The sequence below is a fragment of the Chanodichthys erythropterus genome, chromosome 4, assembly GCF_024489055.1.
Source record: "Chanodichthys erythropterus isolate Z2021 chromosome 4, ASM2448905v1, whole genome shotgun sequence".
Lineage (NCBI taxonomy): Eukaryota > Metazoa > Chordata > Actinopteri > Cypriniformes > Xenocyprididae > Chanodichthys > Chanodichthys erythropterus.
The window spans coordinates 16,291,878-16,306,487 of record NC_090224.1 but is presented as its reverse complement, the minus strand read 5'-3'; the positions used below and the strand labels follow the sequence as shown (position 1 = coordinate 16,306,487).

At 37.4% G+C, this 14,610-nt stretch overlaps 1 protein-coding gene across 1 annotated transcript in view; it reads right to left on the bottom strand.

The window, feature by feature from the left end:
* fam184ab (family with sequence similarity 184 member Ab) overlaps positions 1-14,610 on the bottom strand; it is a 161,764-nt gene that overhangs the window by 70,182 nt on the left and 76,972 nt on the right. The window contains exons 7-9 of the mRNA XM_067383181.1: positions 6,323-6,445; positions 3,512-3,673; positions 2,839-2,960 (exon numbers count right to left, since the gene is read on the bottom strand). Coding sequence (XP_067239282.1) covers positions 2,839-2,960; positions 3,512-3,673; positions 6,323-6,445 — 407 coding nt within the window. The remainder of the gene's footprint in view (positions 1-2,838; positions 2,961-3,511; positions 3,674-6,322; positions 6,446-14,610) is intronic.

Here is a 14,610-nt window from a genome sequence, read left to right as displayed (position 1 = left end):
ATTATCACCAGAAACGTAATCAGTCACGTCACCAAAGAGCGCTTGGGGAGTTTGATTGACAAGCGATCTAACCAATCAGCACGCTGCATCCGCTATTTTGTCCGACAAAGCAGTCAGGAGTTAGAAGATTAACATCGGTGGAGTTAAACTTGAAAAATTTTGCATATTGACACAACATTGAAACAACATTCATTCTCATGTTCATTCATGTTTATTTGATGCTATCAATGGACTAGTAGGAAGAGATGATCGGTTAACGAGCCGCTTGAGCTGAGGCGCTACAGCAATCTTTCACGACCATGGTCACAACACATTAAAGAGCCATAAAACGGATTTTATTGTTTTACTTTTTTTAATAACTTCACAGTTTGAAAGCTGGGACTTTGTTTAATATCATAAAATTGAGGTCTTTCCTGGATCGGTTGAAATACGCCCCCATAATCAAAGCCCAATGGAGCAGTATCAGACTCATATTCTGACTAGAATTGAGTATGACCACGTCAGGCTAGTCTGATACTGCTCCATTGGGCTTTGATTATGGGGGCGTATTTCAACAAATCCAGGAAAGACCTTAATTGGATAGACCTACAACCAATCAGAGCTACAGAGTAAGTGACGTATGTTGAGCGACGCATAGTTGTCAACAGAACTCCTCTTAGCGACCATCGGGCCAGCTGATAAATCAAACCTTTGCCGAATCCCGTAGAAAGGACGGCAAAGACATCTTTCCCATCGACAAATGCCTTTATCGCGGTCCTCTGTACCTCTTTTAAAATTAACGCGCTGTCGATATCTTCTATAACGGACGTAATGGCGGAATCTACACATCTCAGTTCTTCAACAACAGCCATCATTGTTGTAAACTAATTGACCTTTCGCAAAGACTCACCCCCCTTAGTTACTGTTGCTTTGTCCGACAAGCCGTAGCGCTGTCACGCCACACAGAGTGGAAAATACATCGCGGAGCAAAGAGGATACTAACCACACATCGACAAACGAGACAGAGCAGGTTACTTATGATATTAAACAAAGTCCCAGCTTTCAAACTGTGAAGTTATTAAAAAAAGTAAAACAATAAAAAACGTTTTGTGGCTCTTTAATGTGTTGTGACCATGATCGTGACAGATTGCTGTAGCGCCTCAGCTCAAGCGGCTCGTTAACCGATCATCTCTTCTTCTCATTCTTCTTCTTCCCTGACAATGTGATTGGTCCGAACAGTTTCTGTTCGGGCATAATTACTCCTCTACGGATCGAGTCCAGACCGAACTCCCCGACCTCAAAATGTTGTGGGCGGGGCTAAGTTCGGCTGGCATCCAGGCTACCAATGACCAATAAATTGATGAATTAATAAATAAATAAATAAATATTATATATGAATATATTATTGTTATTAATTATTTACATTAATTATACTTAACCCATAAAAAAAAATTAAACTAACTAATAAATAAATAAATTGACTTTTAATTATTATTTACTTTTATATATTATTATTATTATTATTTATCTTACATTATAAATGATAATATAAGTTATTATTTAGAATACAATTTAAAATACAATATATTATTAATTACTTTTTTATTGCACAATTGTTGGACCTTGCACTAATGCTTAAAACAATTATTAAAAAGTTTAAGGTGTACTTTATTGTCCAAAAAGAGAAATATGTCTAATGTTAAATAAACAAGTAAAGGCACAATATGTAGGATTTTTGGATTCAAATATCCAAAGACCACTAGAAAAATGTTATAGATTTTGTTGACTTTTGTACATACATTATCCCAAATGTTTCCAAGAATGTTTAAATTCAGAGAAATAAGCTATTTTTAACCAGGACATGGATGTGTCCGACTGTCTGTGCGTCACCTATCAGTGATGTCATACCCGCGTTACCCCCGATTTTATTTTGTAGAAACTATGGAAACACCAAAGATGCTTTAGTATATCACATGTTTTATTAGACAAGGTACCAACTGTTTGGTTACATGAAAACAAATTATTGTTATATAGCTCAACACGTTTAGTCTTATTATTTAAATTTCGTTTTCATTTTTTTTCCACGTGTACCATGCTTTTACCACACCTCAGAAAAAAAACACTATTTTGTCAAGTAGCTAACATAGCATAACCAGATGCAACTTTATATTTAGTAATAATACAGCATTTTCTCCATCATACAATACGTTTGTATTTTATTGCATGCCATTTATCAGAACAAGCCATCCAGCATTTATTAATATGATATTCTAAAATCGATTTAGTTCACTGCAGTGTGCAAACAAGTGTCTCACAGCATTTGCTCAGCAGCAACACACTCAAATGTATCTAATATGATAAACAGCGCTGTGTTACCTCATACACTTGACCGGAAGAAGCGGAAGCGGTGACAGCCGCATAATAAAAGTTCCGCTGCTCATGAGACATGTGTCGACATCGAGATTCCAAGATTCTGTGCTCAAACTCGGTGTCATCAAGCCTCGCCTTTGTTTTGAATAGGCAACCTCTACCAGCGAACATTCTACACACTGTGCCTTACGCAAGTAAATAAATAAATAACATTTCATTTAATCTGTGATAGAAAGACTATCCATCCATAGGCTCCAGCATCTCCGCGACACTACATAGGACAAGTGGTTTAGATGGATTTAATGACGCTAGAGCAAGATGCCTTGGAGTTTTTTTTTTTTTTTGACTATTTGAAGTCTTTTTAATGACTGAAAATTTAAGGGACATGTTTGTCCCCATATTTTGATGATGACCCTTATTCATGGTAAGTAAATATCTCTGAAGGCACATTTACAAGAACTCATGTAACATAGAAACATGTGCTCTTACCTGAGTGTCTCAGTCCACTTCAGCTCAAGCTCCAGGGCCATCTTATCCATTTTGAGCTTCTCTTCCTCTTTGGTGGAGATGAGTTTGGCATCATGCTGTTGTTTCTGAGTCTCCATCTCTCCCTGAGGAAAAGATTGAGAGCGAACATTAGCTCTGATGAGCCATTAAGCGCATGACCCGTAATTGTGAGGTCTAACGCGCGGCACTCAGGACGAGAGGGAGGGCTCTTCTTTACAGCTATCAATCATACTGGGGCCAGGAAATGGAAATCCATTTTCATTTCTCAGCTCACTCAGTTTTTTCTCACACACACACACACACACACTGATTCATTATGCATGGTCACTCAGAGAACCTGTGCTTCAGGTCAAGGACAGAGAGAGGAACCATGAAGAGGCCTCTCTAATGAAGTGTCACACAGGGGCCAAAAACGCAGGTGGGTGTAATTCAACAGGGCACCTATTACACATCTCAAAATTATGAACTCATTGCAGGTGTTTTTAGAAGCTATTCATGGAAACTGAGCGCAAAAGCAGTATATTTTAAAATAAATTACCCACATCACCTTTAATAAAAAAAAAACAAATCTGGCAGCACCAGCTGAGTTACGTGACTTTGAAGTATGAAGTCCCATTCTTATTTTGTTTTTAAAGTAATTGCATTGGTAACAGACCTGAAGGGCTGTTAGGAGGTTGCTGGTCTCTCGGAGTCTGGCTCGCGTGGCATCCAGCTCTTCTAGAAGCTTCTTCTGAGCGTCCTTCAGATTGGAGATGTGTCCCTCAGCAGAACCGAGTCCCTGCTCTCCCTGCTTCACCAGCTCCTGGAGTCGACTCACCTGAGGAACAATAGAAGTTACTTGCTTTTGAGCAGATGCTTGTTGTGTTCTCTGTGTTAAGGACACCGTAAGAATGAGGCAAGGCTTAAACCAACTATTTAACAGGTCAGTCAGTCTGTTGGCTGGTTTCATAGGGGTTTTGGGTACTTTTCAGATATTTTTCAATTACTTTTCATTAAGACCAGCCTAGGTTAGCTGAGAAACCAGCTAGGACCCGCAAATCAGCAGGATAACTTCTAAAGATGGCATTCTAACCGAAATTTAACCTCTTGCATGACTGATCTGAGATGCTTTTCATGGGCACTGTTAAAAGTCTCTCACATTCTTAAAGTTCATTCCAATCGAGATGTTGATGTTTTCATGTTTCTAAATCAACAACTTAGTACTCTAATGCACATAAAAATACTGCACAACGCATAAATATTGAATGATATAGTGCTTTTTGAACAGCCTTCAAGTGGGGAGCATGGCTAAATATGTACAGTAGCCTAGGTGGATAATTGGTTTCTAGAAGGTCATTGGCTGGTCATCATCTTCGACCAGCAACAAACCAGCTACCAACTGGTCATTACCAGCTTATGGATTTTGGAACATTCTTAATGATTAATGAGCTAATGACCAGCTTAGACCAGCTAGAAACCACAGATACCATAAAACACAGATACTATCTTAAGATGGATCTTCCAGCAAGTTCAGAGCTTCATTTTCACTTAAGAAAATTGTGATGTGCTTATCAAGCATGGCTCAAAAAGTAAATGAAACCTGGCTAAACTGAATGATAGGGTAATAATCAGTGATGCTGCTTCTCTTCAGGGGTCTCTTTGGCCCATTTGCTGCTGTGTCTAAGTTACATGGGACCCAGCCAGATTTGTGTACTGCAAGCCCATTAAAACACATTGAGACTAATGAGATGATAAACACATGACACTGACATTAATCACCTCCTCCCTCTGCTTCCATGCCTTCCTTTCTACCTGCTAAATCACTTTCACAGAGACAGCATAAGGTTTTGAAAAGAGTGGACAATATTAAGCAATGCAGCAGTGTGCTGTAGTTTAAACATCAAGAGTTCCAATGACTACATGGATTTGCACACACCCTCATAACGGGATTATAATGAGATTTAGGTGATATTGCGATCTCATGTAAACACAATACTTCGATCAAATTCATGCAATTAAGCTCATAACCGTAGTAGCCATAATAATAGTAAAATATGCTGATTTTAATCGCAATAAACAGGTGTGTAAACACTTAAATCACATCTATTCAAACTTGACAAAGTGCACATGTACATGTGATATACACGGATAATGCTGCCATGTAGCAGTAAAGAAAGCATCACAGTTTTGGGGTGCCAAATAAACTGAGGCTATGTTTAACTCCACTCACAAACTTCCAAGCGCTTCCCCTCGGAGGAATACCCACCGCCATTTTGAAGTGTGTTCAACTTTGTCAAGTGGACAAGGGAAGTTTATTTGAACAGACCCTTGACCCCTTGATTTTGACCAAGGGAGTCTACTCAATGTGTACACTTCAAGCAGATCCATAGGCCACAAGGCAACACGATTGTATCACAAAACAACTCGTATTGCTCACAGGGCATTCCATTTAAATCCACTGCAAGGGTTCCGCCTGTAGTGAGCACTCATTCATGTCAATCACATCCAAGTGAAAGAGATGGAGGGAGGTTAGCGAGGAAAGGGCATAAAAAAGTGGACTTAAAAATGCAGTATGTAATATTGACTGCTAGTGGTTGAAATAGGTACTGCAGTCTGAATTCAAAATTTTGGAGAGAGTCGTTTCCCCCGCCCCCTTCTCCTCAGGCTCGACGCTGCTGCGGGTTGCCAGATTGAGGACACGCAACAGGAACGAGTGCAAATGACAGTTGATCAGCTAATGATTTTGCATTTTAATAAACCTCTGGTCATGGAGCTTTTTAGATGGATGCCGAAGCTTTTTAGGTTGGGAAGAATCTGCGATCTCTGACCCAGTTGGCTGCAATATGCTGTGTTTTCTGCCAACTGGCAACCAGGAGTGTCGAAATACTATTGAATAAATTGGCAGTGGGCGGGATCACACAGACCAAAACAAAAACAGACATTCTGCCACTGAACACACATTTCAAAGCAGAATAACTGGCAGCAGCATCGTTTTTCAGAGATACAAGTATGTGAACTTAGCATGTTTCCTAAATATCTGCAAACATAGCATTTTTATGCTTTGGTACAGTCAAAGAAAAAAATTACATACAGCATGAGTTCATTTTAGGCGCATCACCAAAAAAAATAACAAATAATCCACAGAAATGTTTTGCAATTTACACAAGTAGGTTAAAACAATGGCCAGTAACACATCTAAAGTACTATATGTGAGTTAATCATTTTTGCTGTGCATTGAGGTATGTGAATAATGGCAGTAAAAATAACCACAATTCTTAAAATTGAAGCAAATAATCAAAATAATGAAAATTGCATGTACAGCAGTGATGAGGTTTGCTTGAATCATGTACACATCTTGTTTTTGCGATTAAGTCTATACTCTGATTATTGGAAATAATTACATTATTAGTGCAGTTGTAAATAGTCCATGATCAGTGTTTTATTGATAATATATGGCCTGAATGAAGGTTTTAGCACATTACTGTACCTCACTGTTGGCCATGTTGAGTTTGGCAGTGAGCTCCTCTCGTAGATTGTCCAGTTCCTCTCGCAAAAGGCTCTTCTGTTCCTCTAGAGAGTTACGTTCCTTCTCGAACTGATCCTCCATCTCCTATAAATCCAACAGAACATGCTGATTACAAATGACGACCGCCTACAAACATGTGAGAAACAGTTTATGTTACTGAAGATAAGACAAACATGTGATTGAGGAATTGTATTAGTCTATACACTTCACATTTTTAAGTTATAGGTCATCAAAAAATGAACAATCTGTCCTTTACTCACCCTCATATCAATCCAAATCCATACAAGAAAAGTAACTCATACAGATTAGAAACAACATGAGGGTGAGTAAATAACGTCAGAAGTTTCATTACTGGATGAACTATTCTTTCAATCATGATAAAATTCTTTTTTAGGCTGTGGCATTTTGAAGGCATTACGGTCTGGAACTTAATTTCAAACATGTCAGGGTAGTGTCTTAGAAAATCCACTTAATATCTGTCTCAGGAAGGAGGAAAAAATAAGATGACAAGATTTGCAATGCAAAAACAAGGCATGAAAAGAAATTATTCATAATAAGATTCTTCAGTTTTCTAGACCTCTCCACGAAAATAATAATACTAAAACTAATCATAGCCATCCTGTGACATTTACAGAATGAAATGCAATTTTTGATTGTGTCCAGCCCACCACAGTCAGAGAATACAATGGGTCTTATTATTGCACTTACAAGGTAGCATTGATTCAGCCTGAGCCACTTAATGTACAGACTTCAATAAACGTTTTGCAGATATTTAAGATTGAAGTTAGAATACCTCCCATTGATAGAATGGATAAGATAGAATTGAAAGATTGATAGAATGTTTCAGCTATTATTATAGTTTTTTTTATTTATTTATCTATTTTTTTTTTTTTTTAATTAAGGCAAAAAGAAGCATGAAATGAATATGCATTACCATTCAAAAGTCTGGGGTTGAAAAGATTAAACATTTAAATATTAATACTGTGAAATATTACAATTTAAAATGACTATTTTATATTTTAATATACTTTAAAATGTGATTAATTCCTATGATGATAAAGCTGAATTTTCAGCATCATTCCTCCAATCTTCAGTGTCACATGATCCTTCAGAAATCTAATATGCTGATTTGGTGCTCAAGAAACATTTATTATTATGATCAATGCTGAAAGAAGTTGTGATGCTTAAAGGTGCCCTAGAATCAAAAATTGAATTTTCCTCGGCATAGTTGAGTAACTAGAGTTCAGTACATGGAAACGACATACAGTGAGTCTCAAACTCCATTGCTTCCTCCTTCTTATATAAATCTCATTTGTTTAAAAGACCTCCGATGAACAGGCAAATCTCAACATAACACCAATCATTAATATGTACGCCCCCAACATTTGCATATGCCAGCTCATGTTCAAGCCATTACACAAGGGCAGGACGTCTGGATGTGCGCAGCTGAATCATCAGACTAGGTAAGCAAGCAAGAACAATATCGAAAAATGGCAGATGGAGCAATAATAACTGACATGATCCGTGATTACATGATATTTTTTGTGATGTTTGTGAATTGTCTTTCTAAATGTTTTGTTAGCATGTTGCTAATGTACTGTTAAGTGTGGTTAAAGTTACCATCGTTTCTTACTGTATTCACAGAGACAAGAGCCGTCGCTATTTTCATTATTAAACACTTGCAGTCTGTATAATTCATAAACACAACTTCATTCTTTATAAATCTCTCCAACAGTGAGAGATTAATAAAGTCGAGAGCTCGGGGGGCAGGGAGCGCGCGATTTAAAGGGGACGCAGCCTGAATTTAAAAAAATCTATGGGGTATTTTGAGCTGAAACTTCACAGACACATTCAGGGGACACCATAGACTTATATTACATCTTGTAAAAACTGGTTCTAGGGCACCTTTAATAGTTTTGTGGAATATATATATATAAATAAATATATAAATATATATATATATATATATATATATATATATATATATATATATATATATATATATATATATATTTATATATATTTATATATTTATATATATATATATATATATATATATATATATATATAAATATATATATATTATTATTTTTTTTTTTTTTTAAGGAAATTTAACAGAAATAATATTGTTAATAGCCATAAAATTCAACAAATGTATAATATTCTAGCACTTAGTATGCCCTCCATAATTCAAACTGCTCTGACCCTTCTTGGCACGGAGTGTACAAGTTTATGACAAATTGCCATATCTGTCCTGTTTAACTCCTGGATGATGAGCTCCTTAAATGCCCTGATCTTTAATGGGGAGTGTTCCTCAACTCGTCTCTACAGAATCCCCCACAGGCACCCAAGAGTATTAAGATTGAGTGCAATAAGTGTCCACAGAAGGTTTTTCACTTTGGGAGAATGCATATGCTCATTGTCATGTTTAAAAATGTGCAACAATGCAGGGAATGAGGAAAGGGTAACATCTTCTGTTTCAAGTTTGTGTATTAAATTACACAGTGGTATGGGAATTCATGACAGCATTGATAAAGCACAACTAACTCACACCTTCAGCACTCATACATCCCTATATAAGAGCTTTACTACCACTGAACTTTACTGTGGGAACCAGGCACTTCTCACTGTACTCCTCCTCTAGCAACACCATAACATTTTGGATGCTGTTGGATCCAAAACGATTGATTTTGTCTCATGAGACCACAGTATTGATCTATATCTATATATATATATAGATCCCAGAATCTATATTTTGCAAATATGGGCTTTGGAAATTGACTGACTTTATTGTGCTTTGGCTACAGTAGGTAGTTCCAGTGAGAACAACCACCATGCATGTCATTTCTGCAGGCTGCATCTTACTCTGTGAGATAAACAGTCACTCTATTCATAGCTTTTGCTGGCTCTGAGACACTCACGTGGTATTTCTCCTGCTCTTTGTCTAGCAAAAAAATCCCTCATCACTAAATGAAAGAAATGCTAAGAAATAAATCTCCCAGTTCTCTCCCAAGTTGTTCCATTGTTGTCAGCATTAAGTGTGAGAATGATTCAGTGGACTATATAACACTTTTAATTGTCAAGAAATTACTTCTCTTTAAATGTTTTGGTTCAACATACTTACCTGTTGATCAAACATTGCCTTAAACTTACACCAGAACATTTTAATTTCATTGCATTTAGTTACTTTTAGGAGGGTGTACTAATTTTTTCGGAGGTTTCAGAAGGGGTATACTCATTTATGCTGTGCACTGTATATATATATATATATATATATATATATATATATATATATATATATATATATATATATATATATAGAGTAAATATAGTAAATTAAAACTAAATCTAAAACTGTCAACCTTGTTAACTTTCTGAACAATGCATAATTATATCCTAGCATACATTAAAAGAAATAGCAGAGCAATAGATGTTGATAAATTAAAGATGAAAGTGACAAGATCATGTTTCCTGCTTATCTCGAAGAGCAGCGGCACGCTCCTTGCACATATTGATTAAAGTGAAGTCCACAACGAATCAAACCCACGTCGCTTCATTTCTGTGCATATTCATATACACATCATCTAAAAGAACAGGCAGTGAAAATCCTGTGCGTATGCGGGCGCGTGGGCCTTGAGGAGAAAGAGGTCTTAAGTACGCCTGTTTAAAAAATTGATGGTTAGCACAGACGAGCAAATGGGCTGAGCGCTCAGTATAGCCGGCAGGTGTGCATAATTCACTCCATCCCCAATTCAAAGCACACTAATATGCAAATGGCACCTCTTGAGAGTCCTGGTTTTGCCTCAGTGACATAAGACACGTGTTAAGATGGTAAAAATGCTGTGATCCATGTCAAATAAAGTAAAATCCAGTTGTGATCTCCCTCGCAGAAAACATAAAATACAATCGCACACATGCGATGCGTGGAGGTTTCCAAAATAAAGATTCTTCTAATGCCACAAGGTCTGTCATCAGAGTAGTGAGTTAACAAACCCACTATGGACACACACTAGAAACCGAATGCGTTCTGGAAAAGAAAGATAAAGAAAGAGAAAGAGAGTGGAAGGGCCCTAGGCTTCTTCTAAAATAGGACGTCAGCATGGTCGTCACGCTGCTTCTGTACAAGGCTGTGAGTCAGCGGCACACTCTAACAGAGGCCACTCTCATTGATTATTCATCTGCGCCTCAATTTTTCAAACCGCATTTCCATTTCTGAGAGTGGCGGGAGCTACAGCGTCGGTGCGATAAGCTCAAAGCAGCCATGCTGTAATGTGATTAACTGCTTGCCGCTGCGGCATCACCGGTGATGTCCACCGGCACAAAAGTTTGCTGAAGGGTCATACGGGTTTGACAGCAGGTGATAAAGGCGGAGCAGGCCGGCTTTGGGTAGGCGTAATCTCTGTAAACATGGAGGGAACTTTTCAGAATGAGATAAAGTGAGAAAATTAGATCTATTAGCATGCATGCTACATTCTAAAAGTATGGGAAATGTAAATACGATTGAGTATTTTGAAACTATGTGCATTATTAGGATACCACACTGCTTGCATTTGCATGAAAAGGTCAATAGTATCAAAGTTTTGCCAAAGTTTTCACTGGTCCTGACACAAAATATTCACACTATATTTATGTATATTGTCACGATATTTTGAACAAAATGAAACTGAAATTCAAACAAGATTTATTAAAAAAACATGAACAAATTTCAATAATTTTCCTTGCTGTACATACAAGATCACGTTTCAATAAAATAAATAAATATAAAATTTTAATAAAAACCTTCTGTATTCAAATTAACAGTTGAATATGGCTGTCTGTCACTGAAAAAAAAAAATGTTAAATTTAACATGAACTAATAATTATGAATAGGGGCCGTTCACATATCACGTCTGAAAACGCGTGGAATACGTGGCCGCACCGCTTCTTCTTTCCAAAGCACTTGCGCTCCCGTGGCGTCTGTCGTTGCTATGCAACCATGAACTGAGCTCTCCAAAAGGATCAGGATGTTTCTGCAAAAGATAAATGATTTCTAGCCCTTGCGTTAGTTTTACTACGAGATATATTGATGGAGATAAGATATAAAAACCACCATGTACAGCTATGATCAGCTGTTCGGCTGAGCTTTTGATGTTTTGTTACGGAAAGGCCATAGCTGATCGGTTGATTCTTGTCACACGACCTGCGGTGCGCTTGCAGCATTCTAAAGCCGCCTTTCCACTGCACACGACAAACGACAGCCGTTGGACCGGAAGTCATTCGTTTCCAATGGAGAGTAGTACGGGGGCTGCGTGGAGTTCCGATCATATGCGAATGCGGAAATTTCGGATCCGATTTGAGCTTCAGATGCGTTGAAATATTTGAACTTCTGCGGCTAGACCGTATGCGACCGGCCGACCGGATATGATGTACTCTAGTCAAAACGATGAGCACGAAGTTAGAATTACCAATATTTTAACACTTTAACGTTATTATATAAACACTATTTCTTTAAAATGGTGGTTATCAATAATTATGTAAAACAAAAAAAGATATTTTATGATTATTAAATAAATTTTTACGTTGAAGCTCTATAAAATCTACTAGTATGTTTTTATTTCAAATGTATTGAGGGTCATTTGCTTTGTATGGATATATTCATACATGCATTAACGTTACATTCATTAAAATCGTTCAGTTTACCATGGTGGTTGCTTGGGTTGGAATAAGCCGAGGGTAACGGTTGCTTCACTACCAATTTCTAAGTTCCGTGCGACTGCCGCTAGGGGGCGAAATGCGACAATCGGATGCGAATGTCGTGTGCAGTGGAAAGGCGGCTTAATAAGTAGAGAATTGCGGGGGGGCGGGGCCAAGATGGCGCCTGTGTAAGTCGTGTTGTTAGTTGCTCTTAAACTTATTTTGTGCAATTCTTGATCTAACTTGTCCTCATGTGAGTAGACAGTGTTAAATATTAATCTGACAAAATTAAGAACCCTTATTTTTCTTGAGGATGATGGATATTTCCTATACGCACTTTCTTGGAAATTAGCCTGCTAGTAGTAGTTAGTATTTGAGATGTGACACTTTCTATCGGTTATAACAGTTCGGCTCGGTCTCGTCATAAAATTTATTTCCCTCATCGCAACAAATGGAAGATGCTTTAGCAGTGAAACGTGTGCATGATTACGTAACGGCACCTGTGCAGGAGGATAAAGCTGCTCTTTCAACTTTATTACCTGATACTCCCACCAAGAGTCCACAATCGAAGATGCGACGCCACACTACAGAACCATCAAATGCAGTTCTCTTGGAAGCAATTGAGAAACTAGGGAAAAAACAAGACGATTTTTTAGAGAAATTAACCGCAATTGAAAATTCTGTCTCGTGTAACTCAAACCGCATCTCTGAACTTGGAACTAAAATGGACGCGATCTCTGATAAGGCCGATCTTGCCGTTACTAACTCCAGTGCGATGAAGGACCAAGTTACGTCACTAAAGACTGAAAACAAGCAACTCTGGGAAAAGCTGGATGAATTGGAGGCATACAAAAGACGGTGGAACCTACGGATTGCTGGTATCCCTGAAGTGGAAGGTGAAAATGTAAAGATGGCTGTGATAGAAATATTGCGTTTAGTTTCACCATGTCTAGCAGATGTTCTCCAGTCTTCCATCGACGTGGCCCACAGGCTTGGGAAGAAAGGACTTACTCAGCCTCGTCGCATTATTGTGCAGTTCACCTCTCGCACGCACCGTGACCTCATCTGGGCCGACGCGAAGCGCTCCGAAATTCTCAAACAAAAGACTATCAGGATAACGGAGGACTTAACACAACGCGCAAGGGAAGCTCGAAATAAACTGTGGCCACTCGTGAACCAAGCTAGACTGGAAGGTAAACGTGCAGGGTTTCAGGGTTCAGCTGCCATCATCGACGGGAAGAAAATTACAGTGGACAACATATAATGACTCTTTACAGTGACTTTAATATTCTGTAGTGAGGTTTTTCATCCTCATGGGAATTGTTTCTTGTTAGGGTTCCAACCTAGACTAGAGAAATGTTAAGCTGGTTCTTACTACAGTGAGGAGGTCTGGTTAAGTGTTGCACTTACTTTTTTCTACTTCAATCCGTTAAGAAGTTTTATCTTTATTTACTAAACAATAGATTTTGGTTACAAGTTCTTGTTTGTTCTTTTATGTCATTTAAGTTGAATTGTTTTTCACTCAATGTTAGGGGAATCCGAGACTTAACCAAACGTAAAGCTTTATTTCTTTTTTGTAAATCAAAATGCAGAGATGTCTATTTTTTACAAGAAACGCATTCATGTGTGAAAGATGAAAGTTTCTGGTCCAATCAATGGGGGAGTAAAATTATCTACTGTCATGGTTCCAATAATTCTGCTGGGGTTATGATTTTATTTAATCAGCACTTTAATTACACTGTACTTGAATCACATTGCTCGAATGAAGGCAGATGGTTAATTATTGTTATCCAGTTTGGGGAAAGCATTGTTATTTTGGCTAATGTCTATGGCTTTAACAGATCCAGTCTTAATAATTGTCTCTTTACAGATTTAACATCCAAATTAATAACTTTAAAAATAAAATACCCATCTACATCGCTAATTATGGGCGGGGACTTTAATGAGGCTCCTGACTTATGTTATGATAGATTTCCTCCAAAATATAGCACTACCACTGTTAACAAAATAATTAGTGATATATGTTCCAGTCTCTCGTTGGTAGATATTCATAGATTATTACATAATGACTTTTCCTCTTCCTTTACTTGGTTCAAATCTGATTTGACACAAAAATCACGTATTGATTTTTGGCTAATATCTGATAGTCTGATTTCTTCTGTTAAATCATGTTCTATTTCCAGTGCACCTTTAACTGATCACTCGGGTATTGAGTTAGAAATTTCTGACCTTAACTGTAACTCATTTAGGAAACCAGGGTATTGGAAATTAAATACCTCTTTATTACACAATTCTAATTATTGTTTGGGTATTAAAGGCATAATTGATTCTTTTAAAAAAAATACTAATATTTCTCATACCTTAAATTGGGAATTGTTTAAATATGAGTGTCGAAAGTTTTCTATAAAATTTAGTAAAGATCTTCTAAAATCAAAAGGATTACAATTTGAATCTATTTTAAAAGAAATTAACCATATTACTTGTCTTGCCAATCCAAATGATTCAGAGAAGGAACGTTTATACCTATTAAGAGAAAAACTAGACACCTTCTATATAGAAAAGGCTAAAGGGGCCTT